The sequence below is a fragment of the Entelurus aequoreus genome, linkage group LG16, assembly GCF_033978785.1.
Source record: "Entelurus aequoreus isolate RoL-2023_Sb linkage group LG16, RoL_Eaeq_v1.1, whole genome shotgun sequence".
Taxonomy (NCBI): domain Eukaryota; kingdom Metazoa; phylum Chordata; class Actinopteri; order Syngnathiformes; family Syngnathidae; genus Entelurus; species Entelurus aequoreus.
In genome coordinates, this window is record NC_084746.1 from 17,891,580 (window position 1) to 17,905,670 (window position 14,091).

Here is a 14,091-nt window from a genome sequence, read left to right on the forward strand (position 1 = left end):
GCGGCGCCGTGCCTTGGAATAATTTTTGGTGATTTAAGCCCCAATTCCAACCCTTGATGCTGAGTGTCAAGCAGGGAAGAATGCTGGTATGAGCTTTTAAACATAACCCGTTAACTGCTGCCAATCAAATGGTGAATAAGATACTCTTTAGGGTTCATATGTGTGCCTCACCAGTCATGAACCTCACCGCACACCACTGATCTACTGTACATGTACATATGAATGTACATAACTTAAAAAAATACCTCTCCATCAAAATGTAAAAATAGAGATAAAAGGCATCATGTAATGAAAAAAGCTGACACATTGATAATATTAATGAACAAAAAACTAATATTTGTATTTAAATATATATGGATAAAGTTTATCTATAGCCTTTTTATTAGACATTACAAATTACATGATATAATCGCGTTCACACCCCAACTCTGTTTACCTAACAATCAATAATTATGATTTCAATATGGATGAAAAATCATCTTAATTATTATTTTGGCCATAATCGTGCAGCCCTATATATAAGACTAGATCTCATAGATTAAATCCATTTCTATCTATATGGACAAAAAGTGCAGTTACGTCTTATGGCCATCAGGTGCCACTTTGCAAAATTCTTACATTTGTTTTTATTTGTTTATCTCTTATGTCTACAAAGTGATCTTGCACAATTTTCACCTTTATTTTAGTTATTTATGTTAATTTTTTTCTACCATATTACTTTGTTTATAATGTTTTTGTTCCTTTCATGTGCACATTCAATTTCTACTTGAGGTCCATGATAAAGTGTTCTTATCTACAATAATGTTTCTTCCAGAAAGGAAATCATTTTGAATCTGTTGGGGTTTTTTTTAAATAAAACTTGGTTAAAAGATTTAAGTAAGATGTAAGTACTTTTTAAAAGCACATTTTAAAATACCGCGATAATAATAAGAAACGTTCATACCGTGACATCCCTATTATCCCTACTTATTGTCTTGAATATATGGCCTCAGAGAGAGCCCATTGAATTTGGGTGAGGATCTGAATAAAAAGGCATCACTCAGGCATCAATGGAAATGTCTATATCCAGAGAAATAATGCTAGTGCCCAATAAAGCAAGAAAAAATAAATCTTATGCTCAAGAGCAACATATAAATGTACAAGTACAGAGTGTGTGAGGTAATATAACCTATGTGCACAAAGATTTGTCAAGGCACATTGGACTGATAGTGTTCTGAACTCTATCACCCTGAACAAGAACAGGAACAGCAGTACCAAGTTTTACAATAAACATTGAGGCTGGAGTAAGCGGAGGATGCATGTGCATGTACAGGCCAGTCTGCCCCACAACAAGAGGATAGAGAAAAATAAAGAACTTATTTGTTTTACGGTATACCGGTACTAATAAAGTACCGTTGTACTAATGAATTAAAAACGGTACTATACTGCCTCTGAAAAATACAGATGCTTTTTTTTTTATGGACATGACGGCATGCCGTCGACACGTCGTGACATTATTGGTAATACAAGCATGTTAAGCAATGCACACGCACAGAGTACTTACAAGCAGACATAGGGTGGAGACCTAAGAGGGAGAATTGACGCATTTGGGCTTAAAAAATAACGATAAAAGTGAGTTTATATATATATATCCACACACACACACACACACACACACACACACACACACACACACACACACACACACACACACACACACACACACACACACACACACACACACACACACACACACAAACACCAGACTGAAACGCCTCTCTGCAAAAGGTGCTTTAAAACACGCTAACATAGCAGGCTCGCACAAAGCTCTTCGGGTAAAGCTCTACCATATATGGAGTTATCCGCTGACGTAACTAAGGCAAAATATATCACTGAAGTCTCAAATATCAAACGTTTGACAAGTTTGTAAGAAGGCAAGATGAGTTTAAAAATATCCACACCATGCCTCCATGGTTTAGTTCAAATTTTCAGGACTTATCTGCAATGTTCCCTCTAATTTTTCATGTGTGTGAGCAAACGCAAAAACTCCTTGAGCATTCATGTAAGCAACATCAGACGCTCACTCTGTGGCCATACCTGCAGCACACCTGTCCCACACCTGACTTAATAACATTTTAAATGTTTTATTATTATAATCAAATGACAGCAGTCATTTCCATGACATTATTTTTTAATAAGTGTTTTGGCCCACTTACAATGACAATTAGAAAAAATATTGTTATTCATGAGCTGTGGACTAGTATTGTATGTCTGGGTAGGTGTCCTGCTAATAATGTGTACACCCTTCAGATATCACATTTAGATCCCATTAAAATATTCACATGTTGCACAATGAGATGTAAGCATGGGCTCATGTGTACAATCCTGTAACTTTCTGTTTGTAAAATATATATTTTTATTAGTATTTATTTAATATAATAACAGCATTTCATGATTAATATTTATAAGTTAAGATTCTCAATAAATGACACTAGAATAAGCACACATTTGATTGGTAAATCATAGTGCAACGACCTTGAATTACAAATTATGTGTGGTGCTGAGATAGGCTCCAGCACCCCCGCGACCCCGAACGGGACAAGCGGTAGAAATGGATGGATGTGTGGTGTTGGAGTTGTCCCACTTTTTGTGTGGCTGTAAATGTATCACTTGCTAAATGCCATATGTGCAAGTAAGAAAGAGCGAGCGGGTGCTGTTGGTATGACAGTTGACAAAGTAGGTTTTGGTCTGGTTTGTACGGCAGAAAATGACCAGTTTTGCGAGATAGAAATGTTTTACCAATATTTTTGGTCATGTGTTTATGGTCGACATTAAAACGTTTTGCTCAATAAAGTGATCGATGGAATTGATGTCTTCCTTAAAGCGTCTCGACAGACGTTACAATAATTGAACAGTGATGACGAAAACTGTTTTCTCTGTTGTGGCCGCTTGTCGTCACTTACATTGAAATTTGTTATGCGCTTATTTTTTTATTTGATTTTGTGCGTGGCATAGATTTGCCGTGTGCAGAGGATGCGTGAGCAGTGTGCACCTTGGAGGGAACGTTGCTTATGGGTATCCCAAATACACAAAAAGAGGTACCATCAGGTAAGAAACGGTTTTGCATATTAGGGCTCCTTTAAAGAATCAGAAAAGACAGTGTAAATACTGAAAGACTGCGTTTCTGAAATTCTCCACTCAAGTATAGATTGAGTGTACCCAACGGAGACACAATCCTTCTATGGCTCATATTCTTAGCTCAAACATGCAAAGTAGAAAATCGGCTTAAGGATATAACCCTAGCAGTTGGTGTGTGCGTGATGTCGGCAAAGTATGCAAATGACAGCATCTTCAGGCTTTTTCAGGGTTCCTACTCTTTCCCTGAAATGATTTTCCAGGACATTTTCAGGCGCTACAGAGACAAGTTATCACCTCATGCTAGGGCTGCAGCATTCGAATATTTTAGTGATTCTACTGAAAATTCCCTTGATTAATCAAGTAATTGGATAACATTTTTGCTTGGTTTAAGAGCAATTATAAATCAATAATAGAAAATAGGACAATTCGCTTAATAACTGACTAATCGGTTTCATTTTGAAATGACTAAAACTACCGTATTTTTCGGACTATAAGACGCACTTAAATGCCTACTGAAATGAATTTTTTTTTATTCAAACGGGGATAGCAGATCCATTCTATGTGTCATACTTGATCATTTCGCGATATTGCCATATTTTTGCTGAAAGGATTTAGTAGAGAACATCGACGATAAAGTTCGCAACTTTTGGTCGCTGATAAAAAAAGCCTTGCCTGTACTGGAAGTAGCGTGACGTCGCAGGTTGAAGGGCTCCTCACATTTCCCCATTGTTTACACCAGCAGCGAGAGCGATTCGGACCGAGAAAGCGACGATTACCCCATTAATTTGAGCGAGGATGAAAGATTTGTGGATGAGGAACGTGAGAGTGAAGGACTAGAGTGCAGTGCAGGACGTATCTTTTTTCGCTCTGACCGTAACTTAGGTCAAAGGGCTCATTGGATTCCACACTTTCTCCTTTTTCTATTGTGGATCACGGATTTGTATTTTAAACCACCTCGGATACTATATCCTCTTGAAAATGAGAGCCGAGAACGCGAAATGGACATTCACAGTGACTTTTATCTCCACGACAATACATCGGCGAAGCACTTTAGCTACGGAGCTAACGTGATAACATTGTGCTTAAATGCAGATAGAAACAAAAGCAATAAACCCCTGACTGGAAGGATAGACGGAAAATCAACAATACTATTAAACCATGGACCTGTAACTACACGGTTAATGCTTTCCAGCCTGGCGAAGCTTAACAATGCTGTTACTAACGACGCCATTGAAGCTAACTTAGCTACGGGACCTCACAGAGCTATTCTAAAAACATTAGCTATCCACCTACGCCAGCCAGCCCTCATCTGCTCATCAACACCCGTGCTCACCTGCGTACCAGCGATCGACGAAGGACTTCACCCGATCATCGATGCGGTCGGCGGCTAGCGTCGGATAGCGCGTCTGCTATCCAAGTCAAAGTCCTCCTGGTTGTGTTGCTGCAGCCAGCCGCTAATACACCGATCCCACCTACAGCTTTCTTCTTTGCAGTCTTCATTGTTCATTAAACAAATTGCAAAAGATTCACCAACACAGATGTCCAGAATACTGTGGAATTTTGCGATGAAAACAGAGCTTTTTGTATTGGATACAATGTGTCCGAATACTTCCGTTTCAATGATTGACGTCACGCGCATACGTCATCATACATAGACGTTTTCAACCGGAAGTTTCGCGGGAAATTTAAAATTGCACTTTATAAGGCCGTATTGGCATGTGTTGCAATGTTAAGATTTCATCATTGATATATAAACTATCAGACTGCGTGGTCGGTAGTAGTGGGTTTCAGTAGGCCTTTAAAATCCTTTCATTTTCTCAAAAATCAACAGTACGCCTTATAACCCGGTGCGCCTCTTGTACAGCATAATTCTGGTTGTGCTTACTGACCTCGAAGCTATTTTATTTGGTACATGGTGTAATGATAAGTGTGACCAGTAGATGGCAGTCATACATAAGATATAATGTACATGTAGACTGCAATATGATGGCAGTAAACCACACCAAAACTTTAAGTGTTCCATTGAAAATAAAGAAGATTACACACGGCACTCAAAAATCTGTCAAAATGTTTTTAGTACGACTTCGGTAAGCTATGAAGCCGAACCGCTTGATGGATTGTCGGCGCATTAAACATACGAGTATTATTATGGTGCGTATATAAGGACCGCAAAACAGCCCTTATTAGCAGACATGTTACCTGCCGTTTTGTTTCGCAAACCAACTTTTCTGACCTTCTGGTACCCGCTGATGTGTATTTGGGATCTGCATAAGTTCTGAAAATGTGCGCGGGTCCGCCTTTGTAGTCCGTGCCACGTAGTCATAAGCTTCTTCTTTCTCTCTACCTTCTTATTTGGCATTCATCTTCCGCTGTTGCCATTTCTAATATAAAGTAGCGTAAAGTTTTTACTTATATCTGTCAGTAAAGTAGCTATCAAAGCGCTAAAAAACTGTAGTGGGTTTACATAATTCACCCACGGAACTTTAGTTATTAGAGGCTAACCTTAACCCGGTCGGACGGTTGTTCACGGGACACATTTACGGCGTTGATGTTGCATTATTGAGCCACGGATGAGGAGATGCTGCTCCGTTATTGATTGAAGTAAAGTCTGAATGTCATTAAAACAGTTAGCTCCATCTTTTGACACTTCTTCCACTCCCGTCCTTGCACGCTACACCGCTACAACAAAGATGACGGGGAGAAGACGCTGCCGAAGGTGAGCCACGTAAATAAGACCGCCCACAAAACGGCGCATCCTGAAGCGACTGTCAGAAAGCGGCTTGAAGATGATCTGTAAAACGTAATCTATGCAACATTTTGACGAAAGAACCACCATTACATGTTATGTAGACCACAAGGAAGTCTTTTACATTTAGAAAATAAATAAATAAATATGACTCCTTTAATGCGCCCTATAATCCAGTGCGCCGTATATATGAAAGAAGATCAAAAATAGACCATTCATCGGCAGTGCGCCTTATAATCCGGTGCACCCTATGGTCCGGAAAATACGGTATGTTTGCAGTGCAAGGTGAAATGCACTTATGTCATCTTCTGGTAAAGACCACACAGATCCATCACTGTGTCTATTCATTACAATTACACTCAGATGGAAATAATATTAATATATGGCATGCATGTGCAGAGAACATACACTATATTGCCAAAAGTATTTGGCCAACTATCCAAATTATGAGAATCAGGTGACCTAATCACTTGAAATCAAGCACTTAGGCATGGAGACTGTTTCTACAAACATTTGTGAAAGAATGGGACGCTCTCAGTGATTTCCAGCATGGAACTGTCATAGGATGCTATATGTGCAAAAAATCCAGTCGTGAAATTTCAAGTGGTAGGCCACGTAAACTGACAGAGAGGGGTCAGGGGATGCTGAAGCGCATAGTGCAAAGACTTTCTGCACAGTCAGTTGCTACAGTAGGGGGGGGGGTACTAGAATGACAGGGGATGCAAAACAATAACAGTGCAATTATTTTTCATAACATGGTCACTACTGCCTAGTTTCTCTTGTTATATTCTTATTATACTGTTATATTTTTATTCTCATTGTTGCTTTCTTGCTTTTTATTTTTATTCTATTGTAATATGTTTCTATTTTGTTTCCATTTATACCCCCATTATTTACTTTTTACTTTTTAAATTCGATCTCAATTCTCTACACTGCTGCTGGAATTTTAATTTTCCTGAGGGAACTCTCCTGAAGGAATCAATAAAGTACTATCTATCTATTAGAGATGCGCGGTTTGTGGACACAACTGCGGAGTCCGCGGATAATCCGCGGGTCGGGCGGATGCATGACGAAAAAAATAGATTTTAAATAGTTCCGGGCGGGTGGCAGTTGAACCAATTCAGAAAAAAAAAATACATAGTTAAATGTTGTTACCCACATACGAAAAACGAGCAGCACTCTTTGAAACAGGCAATTATTCATCAGGCACTGCTGCAGCTGTCACGCCAAATTTCTTCCCCCCTACAAAAGCCTCCCCCCCATTTACTTCTGGGGCTGCATCCAATAAAGTCACAAAGTTGCCGGGGGTCCTTAACCCGCACGCGACTGTCCTGTTTCGCGCCTGTACAAAAAAAAACAATAATCGATTTCTTCAGATTCCAGCAGCTGTCAAAGACGAAGTATCCTTCCAGCGACGGGCAGTCAAAGCCGAAGTGCTATCGATCGCTGTCAATGACGTAAGAGGAAACATGACCACGGAAGTAAATGGGGGGGGGGGGGGGGGGTTGTAGGGGGAAGAAATTTGCCGTGACACAGCACACCACAACACAACACAACAGCAGAAGAAGAAAAAAATAAAAAGATGGCAATGCCGGCTGCAAACGTGGTACGCGACAAACTAAAAAAGGGAATACTAAAGACCAGGGAAAAAAATAACAATAATAGTCAACACTTTCTTAATGGAAATGACAATAATATTATAATAATGATAAATAATATTATCACGCATTAATATCTCTTAGCCTCTAATGCGTGGCCAAGAGATATTAATGCGTGGCACGCATTGAATGCCTCTGCTGCATTGGATCAGTCTCCTTTCTTTAACAGGAATGCCTTGCATCGTCTATATTAGATATATAACAACGGGTGGGTGGCGGGTGGCGGGCGGTTGTGGTTTTGATAAAATGTTAGTTCCGGTGGATGGCGGGTGGATGACGACTTTTGTGATGCGGTTGCGGATTAAATAATTGCCTATCCGCGCATCTCTACTATCTATCTATCTATCTATCTATCTATCTATCTATCTACAGAGCTCCAAACTTCCTGTGACCTTCCAATTAGCCCACGTACAGTACGCAGAGAGCTTCATGGAATGGGTTTCCATGGCCGAGCCACTGCATCTAAGCCATACATCAAGTCCAATGCAAAGCGTGGGATGCAGTGGTGTAACGCACGTCGCCACTGGACTCTAAAGCAGTGGAGACACCTTCTCTGGACTGATGAATCACGCTTTTCCATCTGGCAATCTCATGGACCAGTCTGGGTTTGGAGGTTGCCAGGAGAACGCTACATTTCGGACTGCATTGTGCGGAGTATGAAATTTGGTGGAGGAGGAATCATGGTGTGGGATTGTTTTTCCAGGAGTTGGGCTTGGCCCCTTAGTTCCAGTGAAAGGAACTTTGAATGCTCCAGGATACCAAAACATTTTGGACAATTCCATGGGATGTCACATTAAGTTCATATGTGAGTCAAGGCAGGTGGCCAAATACTTTTGGCAATATAGTGTACCTTCTACATGATACATCATACAAAATACATTATATGAATCAATACAATGAATTAGCATGTTCTGTATTTTGTAACAATAGGAATATTTGAGTGATGGACCGAAGCCATTTGAGTTTTGCGCTACCAATGTGTGTGTGTTTGTGTGTGTAGTGTGTATTGTACAAATAAAAAGTCTCAGTGAGCAAGTGTAATGCTCATCGTCTAGTTTGTAGTCAAGAGACAGAACAAACTGAAACATACTTAAGCAAGATGTCTTATTGACATGCAAACGCACTCGAGTGACGCCAGACAGCAACCAGAGACCTGTCAGACACAGTGGATGCTATATTGCTTCTAATCACCTTTATGGATTATTATATTACCTCAGTTTTTGACTTTTTGGAGTGGATTTACATTGGCCTATGTATTAATGGATCACTAAGAGGACGGTTAATAAAACGCTGTTGTGACTCGTCGTGAGTAAAGTGCATTCACTTCAAACTAACAGCATGCGTGACTGAGGAACTTTTGAGGAGGAAATAAGTTATACTTTTGTTTGGTGTTGCTTCCTTATTTGTCATTATTCAAAGCCAGTGTTTCCCATAAACTGCCAAGATACCTGTGGCGGTGGGGGCGTGGCTATGGGCGTGGTCATCATGACATCATCAAGTAATTTGCATAATTTACTACAATGATTAGATTTTCTCTAAAAAGGTTTAAAAAAATTAATACTTACTAATTAATAATAACAGTTTTGTTTTAAACATCCATCCATCCATCCATCCATCCATTTTACAATATAATTACAACACTTTATGTACATATTTATATACAGATTTGAACAATAAGTTATTCACTGAAATATATTTATTAATTGTGGTTCTTACAAAAAATATATCTTATAAAATATAAAAGCTAAAATGTCTCAAAGCTCTGCCCCTTTAATTAGTGCATACTAAATAATTTAACTTTAGCCTACTACTACAACCATATTATTTACCAGCAACATAAAGTGAAACAGAGGCAGAGGTGTCCTGCCACAGTCAGTAACAAATAAACAGAAAACAGTAGTGGTGGTAGATAGACACAGAGCTTCATCAAACATCTGATCCACTGAACAAAGAGCTCCAAAAATCTTGAACTTTAGACTGCCATCAGTTTTACTCCCTAAACTTAACCATGTGTTTCCTACTGCCTGCAGACTTTGCACCCTTTGTTATATACACATGTTGTGTTTCTAATATAAATACATTTAATAAAGTCAAATACAAATAAGGCAACAATAGAAGTATCCTACACTTCTCTTTTGTAAAGTAAATTTGAACAGCCGATATGGGCATCTACATCAACTATATGCTTTGCCTGAGAAGCTGGAGAAGACAAAAAAAAAAAACTTTTTTTTTTTTTAATTTTTATTTTTTTTGTTTTTTTGTTTTTTTTTTAATTTGTGGTGGACGTAATTCTTTTGTGACGGGCCGCCACAAATAAATTAATGTGTGGGAAACCCTGAAAGCTTAACTGAATGAGACAACGTGTCATAATTACGTCGGTCAGCGGGAGGAAAAAATACAGATAGCAGTGTCATTAGTCCAGAATCTTTACGGTCCTGATGACCCAACCTAATTAGCAACCGGTACCAAAAAATACCAGTACTCTGTATACATCCCACGTCATGCAATTCGAGATACGCAATGGCTGCCGAACGGCTGCTGAATGTCTCGAGCTCTGCCGTTAATAAACACCCACAGGCGGGTGTCTTGACTTGACTTAACTCGTAAAAAAGACAACAGTTTTGCCTTACAGAACGACAACTTAATTTTTCTATTTGTCACCAACAACACAGAATTAACATCATCCCTGGCGAGTGTATTTTACACACAGAGGAACACGCAGAAATTACAGAGCTTGCCTTGACAACATTGCAGTCCGTAGATCACGGCTATTCAGCTTAATTGTTTTGAGGGCCACATTTCCAGAAAGCTAAAGACCGAAGGCAGAGGCCGGATTTCTCTATTTTTCTTATTTTGTATATTCCTCAGAACCAGCATCCTCTGCAGTGGACATCTGATTTTTGTCTAATACTGATTTTGTTGGTGTTACTAAATTTGGAAAACAGACAGCTCTGCTGTTTTTATGGACCTACTGCTAAAAAGCTAGTCAAAGATCCTCTATACGACAGGACTCTAGTGCTTTTAGGAATCTGCTGAAAAGATGAAGTCTCTTTCAAGTTTTTTTAACTGAGCTTGCCAGTTGGATAGCACTAACGTAGATGGTACGTTTCATAAAATGCAAAGAAACTAAACCTCCAGTTTTAACCACCTTGTTCTTGGGTAAACATGCCTTTAGTTTAGTGTGACTCATGTGGTTAAGCATGCCAGATCTGACCTGGGTAATAAGAATAGACACAGAGGCCTTTCATTGCTTCGAGGTGTAAAACGCTCTAAAACAGGTCCGCATTACCTTACCTGTGTCTTTACACCTGTCAATCGTGTCCCAAGCCCCCTAAGGTCTATGTCACTAGATAACAAGCCGCAGATCATCCATCACAGTTTGCTCAGTTTGAACGTAAAAGGAATCCAGTCACCTGAAAAACACATTCCGGTGGGTTCCTCCAGCACTCACCGTGATGGACCGAGCGCAGAAGTGAGGTTATATAAGACATGTGTTTATTTCCAGGACATGTATGGCTTTAATTTTCAATTTATCATGTGAAGGATGGGAAGTGACAAAGGATGTGATTTTTTCAAGGACCAGTTCAGCCTCATTGAGCCACTGCAAATATTGGCTGTGAGATTGTGAAGCCAAAAAAAAAAACAGAATTGAGGGTAATATTGTCATTCCAGAAGAAAACAGACTGTGGATGTCATGGTATTGAAAGGAGTGGTGTCTCTCACCTATCTGGTTGTACATCTTGAAGGCGATGTCAAACTGCAAGATGACCAGCATGAACTGAAACCAGGGACTCATCTCCTTGTTAGGTAGAGGAATGTGGACAGCGAACACAATGTTGTTGGCCTCAATCCTCTTGGCCATGGCTTCATCAAAGGTCCGAATCTTATCGCATTGGTTGGGACCCCATGGCATGAACCACTTGGTTTCCTGGCGGTGTTTGACTGTGTCCACACATTTGGTGGCCAGGTAGTGGACTGCCGTGGTGGGACTGGGAGCTGGTGAGACAAAAAAAATTGTTATTTGCGATCGAGCTAAAAGATTGGTGATTATCGTGGTAACTATGAAGAACAGTCAGGTTTTACTCAAGTCCATATATTCATTTACTTGTGGCGAGCCACCACAAGGAAACGTTTTTTTTAAGATTTCGCGATACAGTAAGTGACAATCTTCCAGGTGATATAGGTGATTTCATCTCCTGCAATGATGTTCTACTAAACAACTAAAAAAAATTTTTAATTAAGAGTTTGAGGTTTCAGCAACAAGCTTCCATAGTTAGTCATCATGCACACACAGTGTCGAGTGTGCTGCATGAGTCTGATTGAGGAGTACAAAGTTAGCGGTCCGTACTTTTTCTACTGAGTTTGGTGAATACATGCCTGTAAATAGAAACACACTTGCTGTTTAATGTCAATTTCGTTCCATTAAAACAGACCTGGACAAATTAAGTTTTTCAATCTGGCCTGCCAGACATTCCCAAATATTTTTTTTAGATCTTTAATCCAATCCAATCCAATCTACTTCATTGATATAGCACATTTACACAACAAGAATGTTTCCAAAGTCCTGCACAGCCATGTTAAAAACAATATTAAAAACAATATTAAAAACAATATTATGCTACACCAATGACTGAATAAAAACAAAAGATAAATGAATAGAAAACCAATATAAAAACAATATAAAAAATAAATATGATTAAAAACGATTTTAAAGGGTAAAACCAATTAAAAAAGTAAAATAGACATCAAAATTTATTTTAAAAAAAACAGAGGACAACAGAGGACAGAAGACCACACAGCAGATGGAAACTGCTTTCAAATGACCGAAAGTCTTGAACTATACAAAGTTTTTCAATGGTTGAAATCTGCGCTTTTGCATGATATACTAGTTACTATGGTAATCCAAGTCACAGCAGCTCAGACAAGGTACCAAGCAGTGTAGGTGGGGAGCGTTTCCACAGAGTGATTCCAGAGCGGCCAGCCTGAAATGCGGGTGTCAGGGACAGACGTGGAAGGAGATTTTTACAACAAAGTTCTAAAGCTTAGATATATGTCTGATATATCGGATTTTAAAATATGTCGATTGAGAGAGTGTGTGACGTTCATATGTTGTCAATATTCAGTGTTTTATCGTTCATAGTTAATATTGTAAATCCCACATTTTTTACTTACATGTACATTCTGGGTGTCTCATTAGTAAAAAAAAATAAAATTCCATTCCGTTTTTAAGGTATGTCATAACGTTTTTAGCATTCAATCAGACATTATTGTGAGGTTTTGTATTAGTGTTCCTAAAAATAGACTCCCAGATCGGCCCCCAGACAAATTTTTTTCTCTAAATTTTGGCCCCCGGGTCAAAATAATTGCCCAGGCCTGCATTAAAACCGTATTTGATAAAGGTTTGTACAAGTTTGCTCTGCTAATTTCTGTTAGCCTGTAAATGACCTAGTCCATTGTACGTTAGCATTAAGCTAGCAGCAATGGAGCCAACCTTCATCCTGTATAATTGTAATGCTTGTTGACTTAAAATGATTCCTACATGTATGTGAACTTCATATTATTATATTAGTGTACTTTCTTTTATCTGCCTCATTTTAGTGTCGAGACTATCAAACAAACTCCAGCTGTTCTCATCTCTTATTTAAAAATGTACAAATTTAGTAAACTAAATTCCAACATTTGGGGAGGGCAGAATAATATGTAAATAAATAAACCGGAGATGTATGAAATACACCCTGTGTTACGTTGTAGTAATAAAATAACCAAAGCTGGCAAAGCTTAACCTATTGTTACTATAACGATCTACAAGGTTAATACAGTTTGCTTCTCTTTCTTCCCCTCCATTTATCTGCTTTCTTTTGTAACTCAAGTTATCATTACATATATGCATTGTTGCATTTGAAACAATTGTATTGTTGATAATAGAGGTAATCATTGTTATTATTCAATATCAATAGTGCTTTTGCTATTGGTATTTGTATTGCTCCATTTGTAGTATAGTAATGTTCATTGTCATTTCTGTGTTAGTAATATTTACTTCACTAACTGCTTCTCTGCTATCACTTTTACTATCATATTTGTACATTTCGTATTTGCTGATGCTGTTCTGTTGTGGTTGTTATTGTTGTCTCTTTGTCTTATACCTCTCTTGTCCCCACAATTTCCCCCTCTGTCTTCTTTTTTTCCTCTTTCTATCCCCTCCTGCGCCAAATAATAATATACTGTAAATCCATTTAATAAAGTCAAATACAAGTAAGGCAACAAGACAAGTATCCCACAGTTCTCTTTTGTAAAGTAAATCTGTACAGCCGATATGGGCATCTACATCAACAATATGATTTGTCTGAGTAGCTGGACAGGACAAAAACAATTTAGAAAAAATAAAAAAATAAACAGCAACAATAAAAAAAAAATATGGCCAAATGATATAAGAAAAAACATGTTAATACTAATTAATAATAACCCAGATTTGTTTTTAAATATAGCATTTTTTAAGCCTTTTTAAAGAATATATAGGCATATTTGGCGATTATGCAAATTATATAAAGACATCATATTGACACAGCCCTG

At 38.5% G+C, this 14,091-nt stretch overlaps 1 protein-coding gene across 1 annotated transcript in view; it reads right to left on the reverse strand.

Annotated features, from left to right (window-relative positions):
- wls (Wnt ligand secretion mediator) overlaps nucleotides 1-14,091 on the reverse strand; it is a 79,584-nt gene that overhangs the window by 48,878 nt on the left and 16,615 nt on the right. Inside the window, exon 2 of the mRNA XM_062023462.1 lies at nucleotides 11,245-11,517. Coding sequence (XP_061879446.1) covers nucleotides 11,245-11,517 — 273 coding nt within the window. The remainder of the gene's footprint in view (nucleotides 1-11,244; nucleotides 11,518-14,091) is intronic.